At 52.9% G+C, this 21,499-nt stretch overlaps 1 protein-coding gene across 2 annotated transcripts in view; it reads left to right on the top strand.

Moving 5' to 3' along the window:
- LOC114068843 (fibrillin-2-like) overlaps nt 1-21,499 on the top strand; it is a 70,454-nt gene that overhangs the window by 14,287 nt on the left and 34,668 nt on the right. Inside the window, exons 6-11 of one of the 2 annotated variants that reach the window (XM_027905241.1) lie at nt 8,675-8,872; nt 9,625-9,750; nt 16,138-16,263; nt 19,965-20,117; nt 20,609-20,770; nt 20,950-20,955. In XM_027905241.1, coding sequence (XP_027761042.1) covers nt 8,675-8,872; nt 9,625-9,750; nt 16,138-16,263; nt 19,965-20,117; nt 20,609-20,770; nt 20,950-20,955 — 771 coding nt within the window. Of the gene's footprint in view, nt 1-8,674; nt 8,873-9,624; nt 9,751-16,137; nt 16,264-19,964; nt 20,118-20,608; nt 20,807-20,949; nt 20,956-21,499 lie in introns of both variants that reach the window. The other variant, XM_027905243.1, reaches the window with a different exon arrangement.

The raw sequence follows: 21,499 nt of genomic DNA, 5'->3' as shown, positions 1-21,499 counted from the left end.
AGCTCCCTGGGAGAGCTCTGAGCTCCCCCCCCCCCCCAATCTCAGCAGCACCATTTCTGCAGCCTCCTGCCTCTCCCGTTACACAGAATCAAATCAGAACTCAGTTTATTGCCTGGTTTTGATGTGTCTCGTGTGCCCCCTGAGACAGAGGCTTTTGGGGGGAGGAGGTCACTCATCCAAAATGAAAAACTAATGACCTCACCAACACCAACTAGCTGATCATTTTCAAACCACTGTGGGCCTCAAACCCCCAAAAGTCAGCACCAAATCAGCAAAAAGCCAGGAGTCAATACTCTTGTGCTGAGAAACACCACCTTGGCGAAATTGTTTTGGTGGCTCACTTCTGTATTTACCTGAAAAGACTTGAAAGCCACGACCAGAACATGGAGTTTTTTTCCATGAAAGGACCTTATTGCAGTACAAGCATTTTGGGAAAGGCAGCAGGAGCCAGCCCTGGTCTGTTGTAAACCCCACGGGGTTGGGTGCCAGCCGCTCATCCAGCGGGAAGCAGTTTTCCAGCGGGAACCACGGTGTGCTGAGGGGCCGGATCCCGTTTCCCTCTGGGCACCGTGGGGACCTCTGAGGCTTTGGCTGACACGCCAGATCTCTCCCCTTTTCCTCTTGGACGCCTCTGCTGTGATTTTTGGCCAGGCCCGGGGTGGCACGGCTCAGAAGTGAAACCGAAACACCCGCCGTGCCGCAGGATCCCCGAACGAAGATCAAAGCTCCCCGGGAACGCTCCTCTTTTCTGGCCCCCTCGCCTTCCCCAGGGTTGGGCTCGCTCTCTTCGACTCCACGTCCAAGGATTGGGCCGCTCTTGCCTTCAGAATGTTTTTTTTTCCATTGTTGGGGCTTCTTGGCCAGGTGATTTAGAGGGTGAGATGGGAATAGCAGTTGGTTTCTGGTAGCCCAGGCTGAACCCGGGCCAGCAGAAACACACTCCCAGCTCCACAGGCTTCGTGCAACATCCCCTGCTCTGCCAAATCATCTCCTGAACGGTGCAGGTGCCCTGTTAAAAGGCCTCTGCTGTGGTTGGAGCCTCACATTTGTTGGCTGCAGGGAAGGGAAAGTTCTTTAAAAGCCTCCACACGCGTCCACAAGGAGCCTTTCATTGTTCCAGTCTCCTCCTTTTGTGGAGTCACAGCCAGGTTTGGGTTGGAAGGATCTTGAGGACCATCCAGGTCCACCTTCATGCCGTGGGCAGGGACACCTTCCACTAGACCAGGTTGCTCCAATCCTTGTCCTTAAACACTTCCAGGGATGAGGCAGCCCCGACATGTCTGGGCAGCCCCATTCCCAACACAGATCTTGGCGAGTGCTGCACTTACAGATTCCCCACGTCCTCTCCTTGCGTTGCTCTAGTTATGGCAAGGTTTTCATGAGTTCTCTTTTGAAGGTTCCTTCCCCCTAAAAGCCCCACGAATCCAAGCTCCAGGGCTGTGTCTGTAGAGCTCCTCATTTTTTTTTTTTTTAATTTTCCAAGCTCACGGGGTCTGAAAAGTGTTGAGGCTCATAAATTGATACAGGCATTGGCTGTGTGTGTGAACAGCAAGCTGGAAATTCCTCAAAGAAACTTCTGGATCCAGCAAGGCTGCAAAACCCAACCGTCCTGAGTGTGGAGGGAGAAGGGAAGAGACAGGGAAAGAAGGGGTCTGAGCAGGGGCAGACTTTGGAGACATCTTGTAATGTATAAAATTCTTTAAATAAAGAGAGCATTTTTACAAAGCCTTTGGAGATTTGGCTCGGTCCAGACTTGTACTAAGAGACAAAACAAGCTCTCCAGCTGTGTACACACAGCTCTTCCCTGCCAAGACAAACAGAGCCCTCGCTCTGCTGAGAGATGTTAAAACTTACACTTCTCCAAGAGGCTCCTGGCCGGGCCAGTCTGGGGGGGGTTTGCAGCCAGGTGAGGTGCTTGGGGCTGACCTTCCAAGAGTCATTAGCGTGGCAGGGAAGATTTAACCCTTCCAAGGAGGAAAATGGGTCCCTGCTCCATCGCTGGGGCCTGTTAAGATGAGTCCCCGAGCGCCGGATTTCCTGGAGATGGGACCGGCGCTGAATTTGGGGGTTGATCCTCCAGCTGTGGGGCTTGAGGTGTTCACAGGCGTCCTTGGAAGCCTCCAGTGACAGGAGGCTCAAGTAACAGGCTTGGAAGCAACGTGGATCATCTGCAGCTCTCATTTTTAGCTCTAAAATCCCTTGTTCCCATGGATTTTTTTTTCCGAGGAAAGATTAATTCGAAGCAGAGCCTGAAACCCGCTGGGAGGGTTTGCTTTGTACTCATAGGTGGGAAGGACAAGTTTCATCATAGAATCCTGGAATATCCTGAGTGGGAAGGGACCCCCAGGGACCATCCAGTCCAACTCCTGTTGGACACTGTTGACTCATATTCAACTTGCCACCAACCAGGTCCCTTTTTATGGCATCGCTTTCCAGCCTCTCCTTCCCGAGTTTGTCCAGTTGCCCCATCCCAGGGGCAGAATCCAGCACTAAATTCCACACCTCTGGGGATTCCCAGCCCTCTCATTTATCCAGGTCTCTCTTCAGGGCCTCTCTGCCCTCGAGGGAGTTGACACCTCCTCCCAAATTTGGTTTATCATCAAACTTACTCAGCATCCCACCCAGTCCTGGGCCTTTTGGCCAAGATCATGAGTGGGATGAGGGATCACAGAGGGATCATCAGTTCTGCCACAGGCACAGGGACCTCTCTTCATTTAAAAAGTGAAACAATGAGTCAGGAGCAATGGCCAGAAACTAAACCACCAGAAATTCCCCCTCAAGGGGAGAGGCAGAACTTCTTTCCACGGAGCGTGGACAGCGCTGGAACAGCTGCCCAGGGAGGGTGTGGGACACCTTCACCTGCTCCAGGTGACCCTGCCTGGGCAGGGGGTTGGACTGGGTGATCTCCTGAAGCCCCTTCCAACCCCAAATATCCCAGGAACCCCCTGAACCCCCTGAATCTCTGGAGTTTGCACTGGCAAGCTCCGAACGTGCCCGTGTCGGTGTTGCTAAAAAGAACTCACCAACCCTCCCCACGCCAAACCCGCCCAATATCTCATTTATTTAGTTTTTTTCCACTTGGCTTTCTTTTGCCTTGCCCACAAGAAGAAACCCCTTTGGCTTTTCAATCAGCACAGACCGAAATTTCTGGGCTCTGGGACGGTTTTGCCACCGGCCTAGGGGGGAGCTCCAGTCAGAGCCTGCTTTGTCCTGGGAGCAACCCCGAGCACCTTCACACTTCAGTCAGGAAATTCTCCACTTCAGAGGGAAATACCTTAAGAGAGAGGTACTCACAGCACCTCAGCATCATTTCCTGCCTCCTCCTCCTCCTCCCCCCTCCCTGACATCTTCGGGGGTGAGGAACTAATGACTATATTGTACAAACCTCTGGGAGCGGGAACTCCCGTTACATCAGTGTGGGAGGAAAAGCTGCAGCACAGGAAAAAAAAAAAAAAAAAAAGATGAAGCTGTGGGGGACAGAGGCCAATTTTATTATTTATTTAGTATTTTTTATTAACGGTTTTACAGCGAAAAGTGAAGCATTTTGATGTCATGTCTCTGATTTCACCCTCCTGCAGAGTAGGAAAAAATGAGGTGTACGTAACGAGTGAGTGGGTTTGACTTCAGGTGGTGGTTTGAAGCTCCTTCTGGGTGCCAGGGATGAGGTTTAATTTGAGTTGGTTTGTTTTGTTTTGTTTTTTTTCTCCCCCCATCCCTGTGGATGCCAGGAAAGAAAAACCTTCTTTTACTTTGGGGAAAAAAAATGGCTTTTTTTAGAGTAACAATCTCCATCTTTTGGAGATGATCTGTCTGGAAGGGATTGTGTCCACATAGAGGTCATATCATCCATTTCTTTTTCTGCATCTCCAGGATTTTGCTTCCATCAAGACACAGCTTTTTTTATATATATATATTTATTTATTTTAGCTCACATCATGTACAGAACATGAGGATCCCCTCTGAGGTGCACTCAGGGAGCGTTTCTGAGCCCGCAGATTCTGTAGATTCACCGAAGTTTCCATAAGATTTTCACACCTTTGGGGATTTTTTGGGGGGGGGCACAAGACTTGGGAACTGAGGATTCCTTGTAACTCCCACCATCCCAATCCTGGAAGGAATCTCCCTTAGCAGCGAGTCAGATTAGTGGAAGCCCCCAAAGACTGGCATATTTTTATATGTTTTATCAATTTCTCAACTATCTTTGCTGTACAGAACAATTCCTCTCCCAATTCCATTGAATCTCTATCCCCCTGAAACATTTAGGGACTGGAATAATCACAATTTATTTCTATAAAACCAAAATCTATAAACCCTGGCGTGCTCTCATCCCGCCAGTCAGCCTTGTCTGAGGGAAAGATCAATCCCCAATGGATCCATCCCCTTCCCTCCAGCTGCAGCTTGTCCAGCCACAAGGCACCCCATGCCACGTGTAAACAGAACACACCATCCAGAATTCCAGCTTGGAACACGCAGATGGATCCAGCACAAACTTGCACTTTAATCCCCTCACATTTCCAGCTGCTGGGAATATTGCAGAATACTCTTCCTTGGAAGGCCTATTTTATTATTCAGTTATTCAGTGGCTTAAATGGGAAATTTATTAATTTGAGATGCCCAGTCAGTTTTTTTGGTCTGGGGATAAATGTCAAGTTGGCAAAAATCTCCCCTCCATCCATGGCCAGCTGCTCCAAGGGCTGGGGAAGGGAGGGATCCAGGGAGACCTGAGAGCCCCTTCCAGGGCATAAAGGGGCTCCAGGAGAGCTGGAGAGGGACTGGGGACAAGGGATGGAGGAAAAGCATTTGGATGTCAGGGCTCTGTAACCTCCCTGCAGAAAGGGCTGGCAAAAGGTTCCCCACTCTCTTTTAGGCTGCAATTTCCCTCCTGCAGGAAGGTTTCCTGGATGAAATAATGAGAGCTCTGTGAAAGCCACATTTCTTTCCTCTGTGGGAAACCAGGCAGGGTGTGCTGGGAGCGCTGGTGGGGCTGGAGGTGGATCCTGCACGTGCCATTTTCCCTGTGTGCCCGTGGGTTTTATGGTTTGTCCTTAATGAGACAATCACAGGCTGCTGGAAGCGACCTCGGGATTGGTTTCCTCCTGGGAACAGCATTCCCAAGCTTTCAGTCAGGCAGGAATGGTTTTTGACTGGGGTTTTCCCAAGCTGCTTTTCCTGGGTGCAGAGCTGTCTCAGCCAGAGTAACAGCTCAGAGTCGGTGGAAATAACAGGGAAGAGGTTTCCAAAGAAACCCACTCATGAAACACAGCAGGGACAGGTGGAGATGTTCTTCACCTTTCTAAGATCAGGAAAGACCTGGAAACCCAACCAGGTTTTTTCCCAGGTGGAAGATGGGCAAAGTCCACAAAACCTCTGCCCAGAAATGCTTCCCACCTCCCTCCTTCCCTTAAGGAACACACAATCCAGGAGGAATCCCCTGCTGTTCAGCCCAGCCACCACCTCCATGTCCTCTTTTCCAAGAGCCTGTCCACGGTCATGGTCTGTCCCCAAGGACTCTGAGAGGTCCAAGAGGTCAGATCTCCCACCCGAGCCTGGAGCTCTCTCCGAGTGCCACCCCCACTCCTGCCCCTCCATCCCGCCACCTTCTGATCCCAAGGTCTCTTCCAGGACAGAGGACACGGCTCCAACCCTCCCAGCCGTTCCCCAAACTGCTGGAACTCCCAGCCCTGTGTGTTCTTTGTGCCTCAGATGCTGCTGAGTGCGGGAGGGTTGTGCATGGGGCTCTAGCTCGGGTTTCACCGGGCTGAGACTTGGTCAGGAAACTGTAAAAATAGGACAGGAAAGCTCAAAAAAAAAAAAAAAAGGAAAGTTCTCCCTTCACTGTTTCCTTTGAATATGTTTTTTCAGTACTTGGAATGTCTGGCCTTATAAAAGTGCCCCAGCCAGCTTTTTCTTTTCTGCAAAAGTCCAAACAGTTAAACACGAGGAATGTGGCTGTGTTTGGATGAGGTAAGGAAATGACTAGGTGGAGAAAGTATTCCATGAGAAAGGAGTCCTTGAAGGAGACCCTCATGCTGTTCCCTCTGCAGCCCCCCCCCCCCCTCCCTCCCAGCAGAGCTGTCACGTCTCAGAGAGGCTGAGCAGGGATTTGGGAGCCCAGAGCCACGATCCAGGCTGGAAAAGCTCCGTGTTCACCCTGAAACAATCGCAGGGCTTGGAGTTGGATCGTTCCAGGGAGGTCTGGCTGGTGGATTTGGGATGCTGTTCCCTCTGTGTGCTGTCCCATGGACATGCCCTGGCACAGGTTGGGCAGAGAAGCTGTGGCTGCCCCATCCCTGGGAGTGTCCAAGGCCAGGTTGGAGCAACCTGGGATAGTGGGAGTGCAGTTGGAGCAAGGAAAGATGAGGAGTAACCCCAGAGTAACCCTGGAGTAACCCTGGAGTAACCCCGGAGTAACCGCAGCCATCGGGAATTTACAGATGGAACGTGTCGAGCGCGGTTCAGCTGGAAATTAATGTGGCAACAAGCTGGATGAGGCCGCTGATGGATGTCAGGAGAGGAGAGCTGAGGGCTGTCCCCCCCCCCACCCCTCCCTGCTGGGTGTTTTCTCCTGGCCAAGTTCTTTGGGGAGGTGGAGTCAGGGAGGTTGTTTGTCCTGCAGTTAAACCCACCTTGATGTGGTTGAAGCTTCTTCTTGGGGGAGGGGGGGTGGTGGTGGTGAAAATATTCCCAAAAATCAAGCCTGATCCGGTATTCCTTGCAATGTCTGTCATGAGAACTTCACCTGGAGGTGGGAAGGTGGAACCCATCCGTATCCCACCACTTGTAAGGCTGAGGGAGCTCGGAAGAGGAAGCAGAAATTCCAATTTTTCAGCGAGGGAGACGCCTCACCTCTGCTTTTCCAGGGAAAGACCAGACTTCTCAAGGACAACATCCCTTCACCAGGGTTCCTGGAAGATGGAACAGGCTGGAAAAGGGCTTTAGACATCTCCTAAGCGTCCGTATTTCCTTAATAAAATTTGATTGCTGCCTCATTAAAAATTTAATAATTTGACCGTTCGAATTAGCAACAGATGGGAGCTGGAAGGCAGCCAGGCTTCCTGGCCTCCAGACTGCAATTTCCTTGGCCTCATTCCCTCCAAAGGAGTGATCTACATATGAAAATCTATTTTTGTCAAGTCCCTGTTTCAAAGGGGGTGTTCTCCTCACAACTGGCCTTTCATTGCCATCCATCTCCAGGAACTCTTCGCTGCGGCGCTTCCGTCTGCGGAGGAGGTGGGAGGTGCAAGTCCACCCCCTTCTCTGCCCTGATTTGGGGTTATAACATTGATTAATCTGCTTTTCTGAGTCCCTTCGAGGAACACACAGCACAGTGACACTAACATCTTCTGCTGCTGCTTTGGTATCTTGATAGAATTTGAGTGAAAAAAAAAAAAACCAAAATACGGTTATTTGGTAACTCACCTTTGCAAATACAGCTCATGGTGGTTCTGTTCAGGGCTTTTTTATGAGATCCCATCATCTTTACACCAGCATAACTTCAAAATCATTGTTCTTTCCCCCCCCTCAGATCCTTCTCGCTGTTGATCTCGGTGACATCCGCAGACCAAACTTCTTGTTCTCGCTTTTATCAGCAATAATTTTCAGGCCTGGCTGTGCCCCCAGCTGCTCAAGAAATACCGAATCAGAGGGAGCATTAAGCTGGAAATAAGCAATTATTTGCTAATTGGTCCTTTCCCAGGATTCCCTGTGCGTTTTCCAGGTAGTTTTCTCCTTGCCCTGACCCAGGTGGGACAATTCCAGCGCAGGGTAAACCATTCACCTTTACCTGTGGGTGCCTCGTTACTCAGGTATAACCAACCCCCCCACACACACACACACACAGTTTTTTTCTTGCTTCACGCATCAAATCCAAATATTCCACTGCAAAGACAGCTGGGGGTTAATCCTGCAGCTGATGCAGCAGGTGGGTTCACAGGCAATCACTAATTACCGGGCTCTCCAACCTCGAAATTCCCGAAGCAAATCTCAGCCAGACCACGGCTGTTTGACCAACACTTCACTTCCTCAGACAGTTCATGTGGAATTTGCTGGGTTAAAGGTCTTTTTATTTATTTATTTTTTTTTTTCCAGCCACGGATCAAACGCTTCCATGAAATCATCTCTTCCCAGCAGAAGGGAAAACCTTCTTATTTCAGGATTTAGTTTCCTGCTGTGCCAAGATCCCTAACCAAGGGTCAAACCCCCATTCCTCGTGGGGTTTTTTTTTGTTTGTTTTAAAGGGATGGGAGGATCCCAGCTGGGAATGGGAAACACACTGGTTGCTTCTGCAGGATCTGGGGTTTTAAAGTTCAGATTGCCAGGGGGTGTTTCAGAGTTAAGTTGAAGGAATTAAATATGACACAGAATGGTTTGGGTTGGAAGGACCTTAAAGATTGCCAGATTCCACCCTGTGTCATAAGCAGTGGCACCTTCCACTAGACCAGGGATGGATCTTTGCCCCTAAATAAAATGAAGTTTGGTTGCTTTGCCAACCCCAGCAGTTCCACAGGACGGCTGAAACCGCCTGACTTCTTATTTTGAGTTCATTTTTAGGGCCGGGACAGCTCTTAAATTTCTCTTCTCTTCATGATTTCGGGGTTGGAGCTCCAGAACCCGAATGGCCAAGGAATTTAACCCTTGGATGTGTTTTTTTTCTCCCCCTCCCCCTCTCTCCCAGATTATCGGACCGGGCCCTGCTTCAGCCAAGTGAACAACCAGATGTGCCAGGGCCAGCTGAGTGGCATCGTCTGCACCAAGACCATGTGCTGTGCCACCATCGGCCGGGCATGGGGGCACCCCTGCGAGATGTGCCCGGCCCAGCCCCATCCCTGTCGCAGGGGCTTCATCCCAAACATCCGCACCGGAGCCTGCCAAGGTCGGTGCCACCCCCTGGGACGAGGGGAGGGAGGAGGAGGAGGGTGTGCCAGGGCAGCCAAAAAGAGGGAGTGTGGAGAAGGGGGGCCTTGGAATGGGGAATATGGAGAGGAGGGACCTGAAAGGGGGAATATGGAGAAGAGGGACCCAAAATAGGGAACACGGAGAAGAGGGACCCAAAATAGGGAATGCAGGAAGAGGGCCTTGAAATGGGGAATATGGAGAAGAGGGACCCAAAACTGAGCCCTAAAACAGGGAACACAGAGAACAGGACCCAAAATAGGGAATACAGAGAAGAGGAACCCAAAATGGGGAACACGGAGAACGGGACCCCAGAACAGAGCCCTAAAACAGGGAACACGGAGAAGAGGGACCCAAAATGGGGAACATGGAGAAGAAGGACCCAAAATAGGGAATGCAGGAAGAGGGCCCTGAAATGGGGAATACAGAGAAGAGGGACCCAAAACAAAGAATACAGAGAACAGGCCCCCAAAATCCACGAGGGGACGAGTGTTTGCTTTGGAAAGCCTTCCGAGACTTCTGTCTCCCTCCTGCTCGTGTAGATGAGCCAGGAATACATTCAGGACCATTTCCTGTCCTTCCCCTTATCTCTGGCACGGTCTGAGGGGTTTATGGAATGTGATCTTGGATTCTCTTCCACCCCTCCCCTCCTCAGCCCTCCCAGCGCGAGGGGTTGACGGTGGATCCGTGGGATGGCGGCGCTTCCTCACACCTTTGCTCTCCTCCCCGCAGATGTGGATGAATGCCAGGCCATCCCTGGCCTCTGCCAAGGCGGGAATTGCATCAACACCGTGGGTTCCTACGAGTGCAAGTGCCCTGCAGGACACAAGCAGAGCGAGACCAGCCACAGGTGTGAAGGTGAGGAAGGCTCGGATTGCTCAACTTCCCAACATCCCGAGGGGGTGGGAAATCTCCAGGATCTCTCTCTCTGCTCGCAGAGAAATGGGAGGGGTCTCCCATGCCAGGCTTGATCCTGCCTCCCCTAAACAGGGGGAAACGCTGAAAAAATGAGGGTTTAATCTGTTTATTGGCTTCCTGGAGCCCAAGGGTGAGGAAAGGAGGAGCAGAGCTTGCCTGAGCTTCTCTTAAACTATAAAAAAAGAGGGGCTGGATTTTTCATGCAGGTGTTTTCTGAAGGGTATTTTAATGGCAACACAAGCTGAGTGGACAGAAGGGACCTTTAGGTCTCTGCTTAGCTCGGGTGATGCCTTCAAAGCTCGGTGTGATCAAGTTTTGAAAACTCAAAAAGCCTTTCCTTTCGAGGCTTTTCATGCAAGGTGTGATAATGTAACGATTTCCAGGCCGGTTGTGGTAGTTAAGGGAGAACTCTGCCTGCTCCTGGGCTTGGGGTGAGCTGCTCCAGTGTATCACTTGGTAAATTTGGGGCTCACCAAGAGCAGGGCACACAGTTCTGTAGGAAAACAGCAACCAGAATACACACACACACACACACCTTGCACCTCTCCGAAGTTGGGGAGGGAATTTCGTTGCCTTTTCCAAACATCTGGCAAAGGAAAAGGAAAACAGCATTAAACTCTTCCTGCCTCGGTTTGTTAAAGCTCTTTCCCACGTGCCCCCATGAAATCCTGAGCACTTGAAGCAGTGGGGCTGACAGAATTCCTTGTCCCAGAGGGTTCTTTCTGGAGAAGCTGCCCCATCCCTGGAAGTGCCCAAGGCCAGGCTGGAGCAACCTGGGCTAGTGGAAGGTGTCCCTGCCCGTGGCATGGGGTGGGAACAGGATGATCTTTAAGGTTTCTCCCATCCCAAACCAGTCTGTGGGTTCTCTGATTCCATGCCCTGCGTTCAGCCCCTCAGAGGGTTCAGCCCCACCATCTCCAGAGGTCAATCCTAGGGTGGGGGGTGGACCCTCTTTTATCTCCAGGAGACATCTGTGCCTGTGGCTCTTCCTTGGCAGGATGCCACGAGACTTTCCCTTCAAATTCCAGCAGAAGGGGGTTTCTTGCAGTGCCCTGACATCCCAGGGCCTGAAAGCAGGAGGGTCCAGACCGGCCTTTTTGATCCCCGTCTTGGGTGAAGAACCCGAAGCCGAGGGGGTCCCGCCGGAATTTCTCTGCCCTCCCTTCCCCTGGAAACCCGTGGGCAGTCAGAAGTTGTTCTTGCCTTGCTCTGCCTCACCCACGCCGGCTGGGGAGCAGGCAGAGCACATCTGCAATCGGTTTAGCCGCAATCTCCGAGATTCAAACCGAGCCATTGTCTGGGTCTGTCCTCCAGATGCGAAGGGGCCTCCTCGCGTGGGTCCCGCCCCAGCGCCTGCCAAAGCAGCACCATGTGGCCATAAACAGCTGCCTTTCACTCTCCTTCCTGCGTGGCCATTAAAAAGAGCCATCTCCAGTGTCTGTTCCATCGCTTATCTTGCCTCAGTTGCTAAGGAGACCACCGAAAGAGGAGGCTTTGCTTGGGTGGGATTGGCGGATTCCCTGCCGTGGGAATGACATAAACAGGAGGGATGATCCAAAGGGATGGGGGGGGTTGTTTCCCAGATGTGAATCACCAGCCTGTCCCGTCACAAGGTGAGGGTGATCACAGAATCCTGGGATCAACTTTTGGGGCATCACTGCTCCCCCTCTGGGAACGTCCCCCTGCGATTCCCTAAAATGATGTGAACAAGGGGACAGAGAGGCATAAAGGGATATATTTATTTTTCACCCAGGTGTGCTCCAAGCCTAACATCTCAGTGCTGCAGAAGCTCCCCTGGTTGAGCCTCTGTGTTGATTTTATAGCTGGTGAAAGGAGGGATTTCTCTGCCTGCACCGAGACCTTCTTGCTTTAAGGGAGAGGAGATGCTTCCCTCTTGTTTTCGGGTTTCCTCCTCCAACCCCCTCAGCATCCAGGAAATGTTAAAACTAGATGGTAAATTCTTCCCTGGTTCCCAGGAGCTTGGATTTTGTGCTTGGAAGGTTCCTCCTGGGGAGTGAAGTCAGCAGATGGGCTTGTGCTGGAGCCAAAGGTCAGAGCCCGGTGTCACCAGGGCGGCTGATTAATGATGTCTCCCTCATTAACAGCAGCAGCATGTGCCACTAATCTCCTCGGGGCTGCTTAGTGGTGGGAACAGGCAGGAGGAGAGATAAACGTTGTTGCTTTCCCATAGTGATACTTATCTCTTAACACAAAAGGCACCTGGAGTTGAGGCTCTGCTTTCAGTCCCTGAAGAATAAGAGATGCTTTTTCTTGTGCGAGATATTCCAGGCTGATAGGGGAGGCCCTGAGCTCCCAGGCGGTGCAGGGAGGCTGCAGCTGCATTTTGGAAGGCCTGGATTTTGGTCAACTGCAGCAGGAAAAGCGGGTCCTTTTTCTCTCTCTCTCTCTCTCTCTCTGTTTGGCTTTGTAAGCTGAACATCCTCCAAGTTCAGGGCTGCTCAGTTCCAGGCTGAGAGAGTCCCTAACAGAGTGGGACACTTGCACTGTGATTCCTTTGTTCCTTGTATTCCCAGGGAGGGATCAGGAGTTCCTGAGGGAGGGATCAGGAGTTCCTGAGCTGTGGGGCTGTGCAATGTCTGAGCAGAACTTGCTGGCACAAGAGTTTCGGAGGGATGTGAGCAGCCTGGGAGTGGTGGGGGAGGATTTAGGGTGGATCCCACAAACCAAAGCGCCACAAATCAGCAAGGAGGGCAGAAGTTGCCAGCTTAGGGCTGAATTAATGCCTGGCTTATGGGGAAAAAAAAGTAGGATTTGTTGAGGTTTGTGGGGGGATGAGAAGTGGGGGGAGCCTGGGGAGAGGCACCTGGTTTTATCCAGGTAGGTTCTGGACGCTGCTGGAAGCAGATTGTGGAGGAGGACGCATGAAAAACCCTCCTGGTGCAAAAACGGAGAGAGGAAACATCAAAGCTGAGCTCAGGCACATCCTCCTGATCCACAGGCCTGGATCAATAAATCACAGGGAAGTGGTGGTGGTGAGGGGGGGGGTGGTGTTACAAGCAGTGACATTTTTAAATTATCCTGGAAGCAGCCGTAAAAACTGCACCGAAGGGAACGACTCCGTGGTGTGTAGTTAAGGGTGGAATCACTGGCTGAACAAAGCTTTTCCTGCCGTAATTCCAGCGTTCCCCTGCCAAGAGCTGAGCTTTCTAATAGCCCTTCCTGTGCTGGATGACAGAGTGCCAGGCCAGCTCTGTTATCAGTGAGGCAACTGCCCGGGGATGCTTCCAAAAGGAACGTCTCGCAGCCCGAATTGTTCCGGGGTGATGACACACAGAAAAAAAACCCCAAACCCACATGGAGAAACAGCAGGAAAGGGAGAGAAAGGCTCTGTGCAACAGGCTCTGTTCAAATCCCTCCAGCACAAACCCTTTTTGGCCTCTCCAAGGAGACTTTGCCGAGGCAGAGCAAAGCCCTGACAGGCAAATCTCACCTGCTCGCCCCTTTCTATTTAGGTGTCACTTCAGTCCCTCTTCTGTCACCAGGGGCCACAAAATTCCATGTTTTCCCATGAACCCAAGGCTCTGTTTTCCCCCCTGTGGAATCCCATCCCTGTTTCTGCAGGGGAAGGGTCTTTCCCATGCTCTGGAACTCGATAGGTGCTTCATTAGCCAATTTTCAACCTTTAATTTTCCTTGCAAGACGCCTACAGGAGAGCTCGTTTTCTGGCTCCACTAAAAGCTCATGTCCACGGATTTGGGGTGGCTTGGAGGGTTCCATTCCTTCCCCTCTGTGGTTCCTTTGTGCTTTTTTTTGGGGGGGAGGGGAGGTCTCAGAGTCCTGGGAGAGGGAGTCCAACCTCTTCACTACCTGACACGGAGATGTTTTCTCCATCAAGGCCTGGGGGTGTTCTGGTTTTTTTTTTTTTTTAGCAGATGGAAAGCTGGGGGGTTTCAACATGTCTGTGGGCACCGTGTTGGATGGGCTTTGCCGGCTCCCAACTCCTTTCTGGAAGCTCTGGAGCCTTTGGCTTTTCCAGGGCTTTTTCAGGCTCCGACTCCAACCCGGCGCAGGAGAGCGGGTCCAAAATCAACGTTTGTGTTGAATCCTGCCATTGTCTGCAGAGCAGAGCCCTCAGAATATTGCTTTAATTTTCGACAGAGGGCTGGAAAAGCGCTGGAGGAGCCAGGTTGGGGTTGGAAGGGTGCCCTGCCCAGCGCAGGGTGTTAATGGGAGGTGGATGGACCCGTGGCAGGCTCTCCCCTGAGCTGAACGAATCCAAAGCCGCCTTACAAAGGGAAAACCAAGAAGGCAAATGTGGTGGGGGAAGAACTGAAACAAAAACAAAGCCCAGAGCTCGGTTTCTCAAAGTACAGGATGTGCAAGGCTTTGAGAAACAGCCTCTTTTTCCTGCTCCTTGGGTCGCTGCTCTGGGCTGAGCTGGGATTTTTCAAGGGGGGGAAAAAAACTGCAGCTTGATTTAACCTCTTGAATTCACTGTTTTTCCTTAAGAATGGGATGGATTTGCTGCCCACACAGCCCCTTGGATGGCTGGCTGTGTCGCTGTGGCCCCCAGCCCTCTGATGCAACCACCCTCCCAATGCTCCACACAAGCATTAAACTGATTTTTTCACAAACCAGCTCCTGCTCCACAAAGCCCTTTTCCTTCCAGTGCTCTGTGAGTTGTAACCCAAGGCAGGGCTGTAATTAAATGACAGGCTGGAGTGATAAAATCTCTTTTTCACTGCAGGGGCCCAGGTGGGGGAAGAGTTTTCTGTCCTTTTGCTTCGCTGCCCGGGGAGGTTTCAAGGCCTTTCTGTCTTGTCCCAGGGGGGCTTTGAGCATCAAAGAGCCAGAGGAGCACGGGAAGGGCTCGGGGGAGATCTCAGGTGGTGGCTGAAAGCAGGAGTTTCAGTCCTAAAAAGCCAAGCAGGGCAGTGTCTTCCCCCTTTTTCACTAGAATAGAATCACAGAATGAAATCCTGGAATATCCTGTGTGGGAAAGGACCCACGAGGATCATCCAGTCCAACTCCTGGCCCTGCCCAGGACACCCCAACAATCCCCCCACTGTCCCTGAGGGTGTTGTCCAAGCACTCCTTGAGCTCTGGCAGCCTTGGGAAGTGACCATTTCATTCCCACCCTCTGGGGAGGAAGAACCTTTTCCCTAATTCCAGGTTGTACTGTGTGGATAACCTGCCCTGTGCACTTGGGTTTTAATTTTGTACACCTTCCCACCAGCCCAGGTTGCTCCAGCCTGGCCTTGGACACTTCCAGGGATGGGGGGCAGCCACAGCTTCTCCAGGAATTCCATCCCAGCCTCTCCCCACCCTCCCAGGGAGGAATTCCTTCCAGCAGGGACACCTCCCACGGGAGCAGGGGGAGATGAGAGCAGATTTAACACCCCCTGCCTTTCTCCTTCGCCCCTTTCAGGGCTGCACTGGCACCTTCAGCCACTGCAGGGCACTGTGAGATCACGCTCAGCAATTCCCTTCCCAGCTCCAGCAGTTCCCACCTTCACACCAGGACCCCCAGTCACCACCAAAAATCCCCTCTCCCACACAGAGAGGTCTTTGCTGTTGTGCCTCTTTTTTTTAGGCAGATTTTTTGGCAGGTCAGTCCTTGCCCTGCAGCAGCTCCAGCTCCACACGTGTTAATGCCATCAGGCTGTGGTTCCCAGCAGAAAAATTCCCTCCAAGGACCCAACTCTGGCCAGTTCCTTCCTGCCAGCCCCAGAGAAAAAGCCCCTTATCTGTTCACCACAGCACCAGACTTTTGGAATGTCATAAATAGCATTGTTTTTAGCAGGAATAATTCATTTTCCCAATGGCCAAGGCACGGGTTTGAGGGGTTTTTTTTTCCCCTGTAAATTATTCCTTCTGTCTTTTACCACCACCTGGGCTGTGCCCACCGACAAGCTGCTTTGGGAGGGGGGGGGATTAATTAATTAGAGGTCGAATCTGATCAGTTCCTGAAAGACATTTCAGCTGCCAATAAAAAGAATAAATCATAAAAAATCAGAGAATCATTAAGGAAAAAAAAAAAAAAACAAACCCAAACCATTATTGAGTCAAACCATTAAACCACTGCCCAGGCCAAAGCTCCAACTCTGCTCCCAGACAATCCTTGGAGCCAAGTGCACTCCAGGCCTTGGATATTTCATTATATTGAGTGAAAGTTGAGGAAGACTCCCTGTGGGAGGGTCTTGTTGGGACCCCACGAACCCCTCGCCATGGGAGGGTCTTGTTGCCCGTAGCACGCCAGCGCTGACCTGGAGCATCCCAGGACCACCCATCGCTGCAGCTCCCGCTCTCTGTGAGCCGAGGAGGTGCCCTGAGGGGAAACATCACCCTGGGTGTGTTCTCTTGCAGACGTGGACGAGTGCGGGGCCATCTCGGGCGCGTGCGACGGCGGCGAGTGCACCAACACCGCGGGCAGCTACGTCTGCACCTGCCCCCGGGGCTTCATCACCAGCCCCGACGGATCCCGCTGCATTGGTGAGGTCCCAAAGCGCAGCTTGACCCCTCTGGAACCCTCACTCCCCTCCAGGACCCCCCCCCCAGATCCTCTCTCTCCCCCCTCCCCGGCTCTCCCAGCACGGCGGGTTTGGGTTCTGGGGCCGCCCCGAATTCCCAGCGGTGATGGGGGGTGGAAAACATGGAAAACTCGAACCTGCAGGGGACGGGGAGGGGCACTGGGGAAGGGCTGGGAATGGATTGGGGAGGATTTGCCTGCAGAAGGAGGAGGATTTTGGAGAGAGGGACCGTTGCAGGGAAGGCAAAGATGATCGTTGCTGCGATGCAAAATGTCAGGTCCGGCTGGAAGTCCTGGGAATGAACACAGCAGGAAAAAAAAAAAAGAAAAATCAGCTGCAGAGTCTTTTCTATCCACAGAACCTGGAGCAAAATTCAATATGTTCTGGTTCCAGAAAGAGAAATGTTGACAAGTGTGAGTAAGAAGCAAGGCACGAGTCGTGTTGTTTGGGAATCTGATGGATCTGAAGGATGAAATTCTCCTCCTCCTCTTCTTTCCCAGTCCCTGCCACGAGCCCAGGGGGGTGTGAGGGGATGAGTCATGTGGACTTTTCCTCGCTTTTCCTTGAAACCCAAGCGAAGTAAAATTAGAAAGCCCACGTTTAAAAATAGTCCCAAGGCTTGTTCAGCTGCAAGTGGACCGTGAGTGGGTCTGGACTCCCCACGTCACGGCCCAGCCGTTTCCCTGAGCCCACACACGTCACGTTTTGGGACAAGGCCGTGTATTTTTTGGCAAAATTCACCGTGACTCTTGGGTGCTGCTGCCCTGGGATCCAGATTTTGCAAACTCTGCTCCTATGGTTCTGGTTTTTTTGGTTTTTTTTTGGTTTGTGGGGGGTTTTCTGCTTGTTTGTTTGTTTGTTTGTTTGTTTTGGTGCTTGTTTGGAGAGTTTAAGGGTGGCGATTGAAGGAGTAGAAGGAATGGTGGGTAAAATTGGGAAATTAATAAATAATGTGGCCACTTTTGAAGCCTGAACAGCCTCAGGGGAGAGAGAGGAGAGATTGTCACGTTGGTGCCTCTGAGATGTTTAGGTTGGAGGTGACCACAGTGTCTATATATATAAATATAAATATATAAAAATATATATAAATATATAAAAATATGTATAAAAGGGCACCATCACTGGCTAAATGATGCCATCCCTTTCCCCTCCCTTTTCAGTAATGCAAACACTTCTTTTTATTGCATTTGAATAATCTCCCGGAGTTTTTACAGCTGAAACAGCAAAACCCAGGCCTTGAGTTGATCCCCACCCTCATTAAACCTCATTTCCCTGCCCTGCCCAGCAAAACCCCACCAGCAGCAAGGCTGGAGAACACCAGTTGTGGTTGGAAATGAGCAGTTGGTGAATGGTTCAACCTCCTGGGCCTTGACACAAAGACTCCAGTTCCACACCTGCCCATAAGAGTTTCATTCATTCCTGCTTGTAAAAGCCAGGCTGGGAGGGTTTTTTTTTTAGGCAGCAGAAGGTTCTGCTCCAGCAGGAGAAGGTTGTGAGGGTGTTAACTGAGGGTTTCACCTGTCTGGAGAGTTGGTCATTGTCCAGGAGAGAAAAGAGCAGGAGGAGGAGGAGGAGGAAGGAAATCTGAGGCTCATGGAATCATGGAATGACTTGGGCTGGAAGAGAGACCTTAAAGCCCATCCAGTGCCACCCCCTGCCCTGGGCAGGGACACCTTCCACTAGCCCAGGTTGCTCCAACCTGGCCTTGGACACTTCCAGGGATGTTTGGCTTTGGTCACTTGAGCTTCTCAATTTCTGCTCGTGACGAGACACAAAGGGGGGGGAAAGACCCAAAAATTGGGTATTTTTGGCCCCCACCTCCAGCATGTGGGTGGTCCTGGAGGAGGTCACAGAGGGACTGCAGCGACCCAGAGCTCTTTCCCCCCATCCCTTTCCCTGCCCCAGGCAGCTGCAGATGAGTTTTCAATTAGCTCTGACCTTCATTTCACGAGGGTGATTGTTGCAAACCGCAGCGGAGCAGATGAGTTTAATAAACAGGGGGCGGGAGGAACAAGGGCTGGAGCTTTTCACCCACAAGCTGCTGTGACCTCCTTGCCTTGTCGCACTTGTCAGCACTTGTCTGGCCGTGGGGAGGGAGCCCGGGCTCTCCAAGCCCTCCTTGTTGTGACAGCCTGGCTGTCACCCTGTCTGCCAGCCCTGGGGCAGGAGGAGCTGGGTGGGATCGCTGATGGCCAAAGGGTTTTTGTTCATAACTACCACTCCTCAGATCCTTTAAGCTCAGCCCTGAGCCCTCAGGTTGATAATTCACATCGAGGGGGTTTGAGGGGCAGCTTTTCCAGGTTATCCCAATATCCTGCCCTGGGCTGGTCAGAGAGGAGCAGCTTTTGGGAGTCTGAGGGGGCTGCAGAGAATCATGGAATGGTTTGGGGTGAAAGGGACCTTAAAGCTCACCCAGTGCATGGCAGGGACACCTCCCACTATCCCAGGTTGCTCCAACCTGGCCTTGGACACTTCCAGGGATGGGCAGTTTCCTAAGAGGGGGTGGTTTGTGCTGAGGGGTGGGAGGGCTGTGCCTGAGGAAGAACCTGCTGGTTTGGTCACCCCAGCTTTAAATGAGGGGTGGGTGTCTCCTCTGCAGGGCTCTGGGCTGTGCTCTGAGCAGAGGTGGAACCACAGATCAAACAGCTCCAGGCAATTAATCCCAATTATAGCCCAGGGCAGTGCCAGCTGCTGGCTGATGTCACCCCCAGAGCCACAGCTGACAAAGCAGAGGAGACTTTCCCCCCCACTCATTAATTTCCTTGAGATGAAGGAGTGGAAGATTCCAGGTTTTCCTGGAGGATTCAGTGCCAGGTGGGGCCTGCCCAGACGTGTGAAAGACCCTCAGTCTGCTGGGCCTTGTCCAGAAGCCACAAACACCCCACCATCCAGGGCTCCTTCTCCTCCCAGCTCAGTCCAGGCTGTGGAATGTGGCCTGGAACAGGAATACCCTGGGCTGGAGGGATGTGGGATTGGGAACAGCTCCAGTCCCAGGAAATGCTGGGACCACAGGGAGCTGGCAGGGAAAGCTTCCCCGTGGGGAACCTGGGATGTGGGACAGTTCTGGGAAGGTCCATGCTGGCCCAGGACCACGCTGGATCAGTGGTGGCAGCACTGAGGGCATCACTGGCTGACACTGGGAGGGTGGGACCTGCTCCCTTCAGCCTGGCCAAAGCGGGGTGGGAAATGTCCAACCACCTCGGTCTGGCAGTTCCCAGGGAGAGAAGCAGGAGCAGGACTTTGTGCAGCCAAGGCTTCAGCCTGGAGCAGGAATGGCTGGGGAATGTCTGGGGAATGTCCTCTGGCTGTCTGGGAACACCTGAAAGAGGAGTAGGTGGGATTGCCCACCTGCTGCCCGTGTCTGGCTCTTGGTGTGGAGATTTGAGGAGCCTAAATGGGAGGCTGGGGCTGTCTGGGAGGGTGGGACTGGGAGGACGGGAACGTGAGATTTAACCCCAGGAATGAGTTCTGGCCCCGCCTGAAGTGTCGCTTGTGCCGGAGAACCTCGGGCTGTTGGGAGGACGAGGCAGAACAAGGGGCCTGGTTGGGATACGGGGCAGCCCGAGGAGATGCCGTTGGGAATGAGCCCCCAGAAGCCCCCCAGGAGCGCGGGGCTGGCCCTCTGTGACGGTGTATCTCCCTCCTTTTCCCCCCTCTCCTCAGACCAGCGCATCGGGACGTGCTTCTCGGCGCTGATCGGGGGCCGCTGCGCCGGGGACCTGCCGGGCCAGTACACCAGGATGCAGTGCTGCTGCGACTCGGGGCGCTGCTGGGCCATCGGCCAGACCCCCGAGATGTGCCCTGTGAGGGGCTCTGGTGAGTGCCACGCCAGGGCTCTGCCGCTGCCCGGCCAGCTCCTGTCCTGTGCCCACCCCGGTGCTGCCACGGGGCGGGATGTAGGGACTCCTGGAATCGTGGGGGAGGGTTAGGTTGGGGGATTATGGAATCGTAATATCCGTTATTATTGTGATTATTTCTTCCCCCAGAGGGTGGTGGGCACTGCCCAGGCTCCCCAGGGCAGTGGGCACGGCCCTGAGGCTGCCAGAGCTCCAGGAGGGTTTGGACAACGCTCTGAGGGACAGGGGGGGATTGTTGGGGTGTCCTGGGCAGGGCCAGGAGTTGGACTGGAGGATCCTTGTAGTCCCTTCCAGCTCAGCAGTGTTTGGAAAAGCCCTGCAGGATCATCAGGTCCCCCCAGCACTGCCAAGGCCACCACTAACCCATGTCCCGGTGTCACCCTGTGGATCCATCTCCCTCCCGCCGTTCCCTGCGGGGGGAGAAGCCCTGAGACAGCTGTTCCCTTGCAGATGAGTACCGCAGGCTCTGCATCGAGGGGCTCCCTGTCATGCCAGGCTTCCCTGGGAACTTCCCAGGAATCCCTGGATTCGGGCCCAACGGCGTCGGGCCGGGACTCAACGGGCCCGGAGGCATCGGACCGAACGGGGCCAACGGGCAAGGCGGGATCCCAGGCCTGCCTGGAATGGGCCCAGGAAGCTCCAGCATCGGTAATTGAACCCCTTTCTCCTCGTGCTGACCCCCCCTCCTTTAGTGTTCCCGCCTGCTGGAATGCTGGAGTGCTGGAATGCCGCTCCCAGCCCCGCACACGTGAGCAACACACCCGTGTTGTTGTTCTTGCACACCCGGGGAGGGGGTGGTGGGATGTGACAGGAACACTCTGCAGGACACTGAGCCCACAAACACATCAAACAGCGTCTGCTGGCACAGCAGCAGAGCCGGGGGGTCGGCTCTTCCCGTCTGGAATCTCTCTCCCGTCACCGAGCAGGAATGAAGCCTTTCCAAACAGTTACCAAACAGGGACAAAGCTCTCACGTCACCACCTCACCCCTCTGCCTCCCCTGAAACAAAACTGCTCCTCCTACCAGCTCGGGACCCCCCTGTGATGGGCACCCCAGAGCAGCTCCTTGCTGAGGGCTGGAGCCCGTGGGAACGCGCTGGGTGGCCACAAATATTGACCCCCACCTGGTTTCAGAGGGGCTGGAATTGATTCCCACCTGATTTTAGAAAGGCTGAGCCCCTTTGTGCCTGCTGGTGTTTTTATCAAGACGTATCCCCCAGGGGTTTTCCAAGGGATTTGGCCCTGAGATGAGCTCAGCTGGTCAGAGCAGGGTGCTGATCACACCAAGCTTGTGGGGTTGGCCTCTGTATGGGCCATTCACTTAAGAGCTGGACTTGGTGGT

This window comes from Empidonax traillii, unplaced genomic scaffold (genome assembly GCF_003031625.1).
Source record: "Empidonax traillii isolate 1590-97213 ecotype Southwest subspecies unplaced genomic scaffold, ASM303162v1 scaffold1133:size178786, whole genome shotgun sequence".
In the NCBI taxonomy this organism is placed as follows: Eukaryota; Metazoa; Chordata; class Aves; order Passeriformes; family Tyrannidae; genus Empidonax; species Empidonax traillii.
This window is presented reverse-complemented; position numbering and strand designations above follow the sequence as displayed.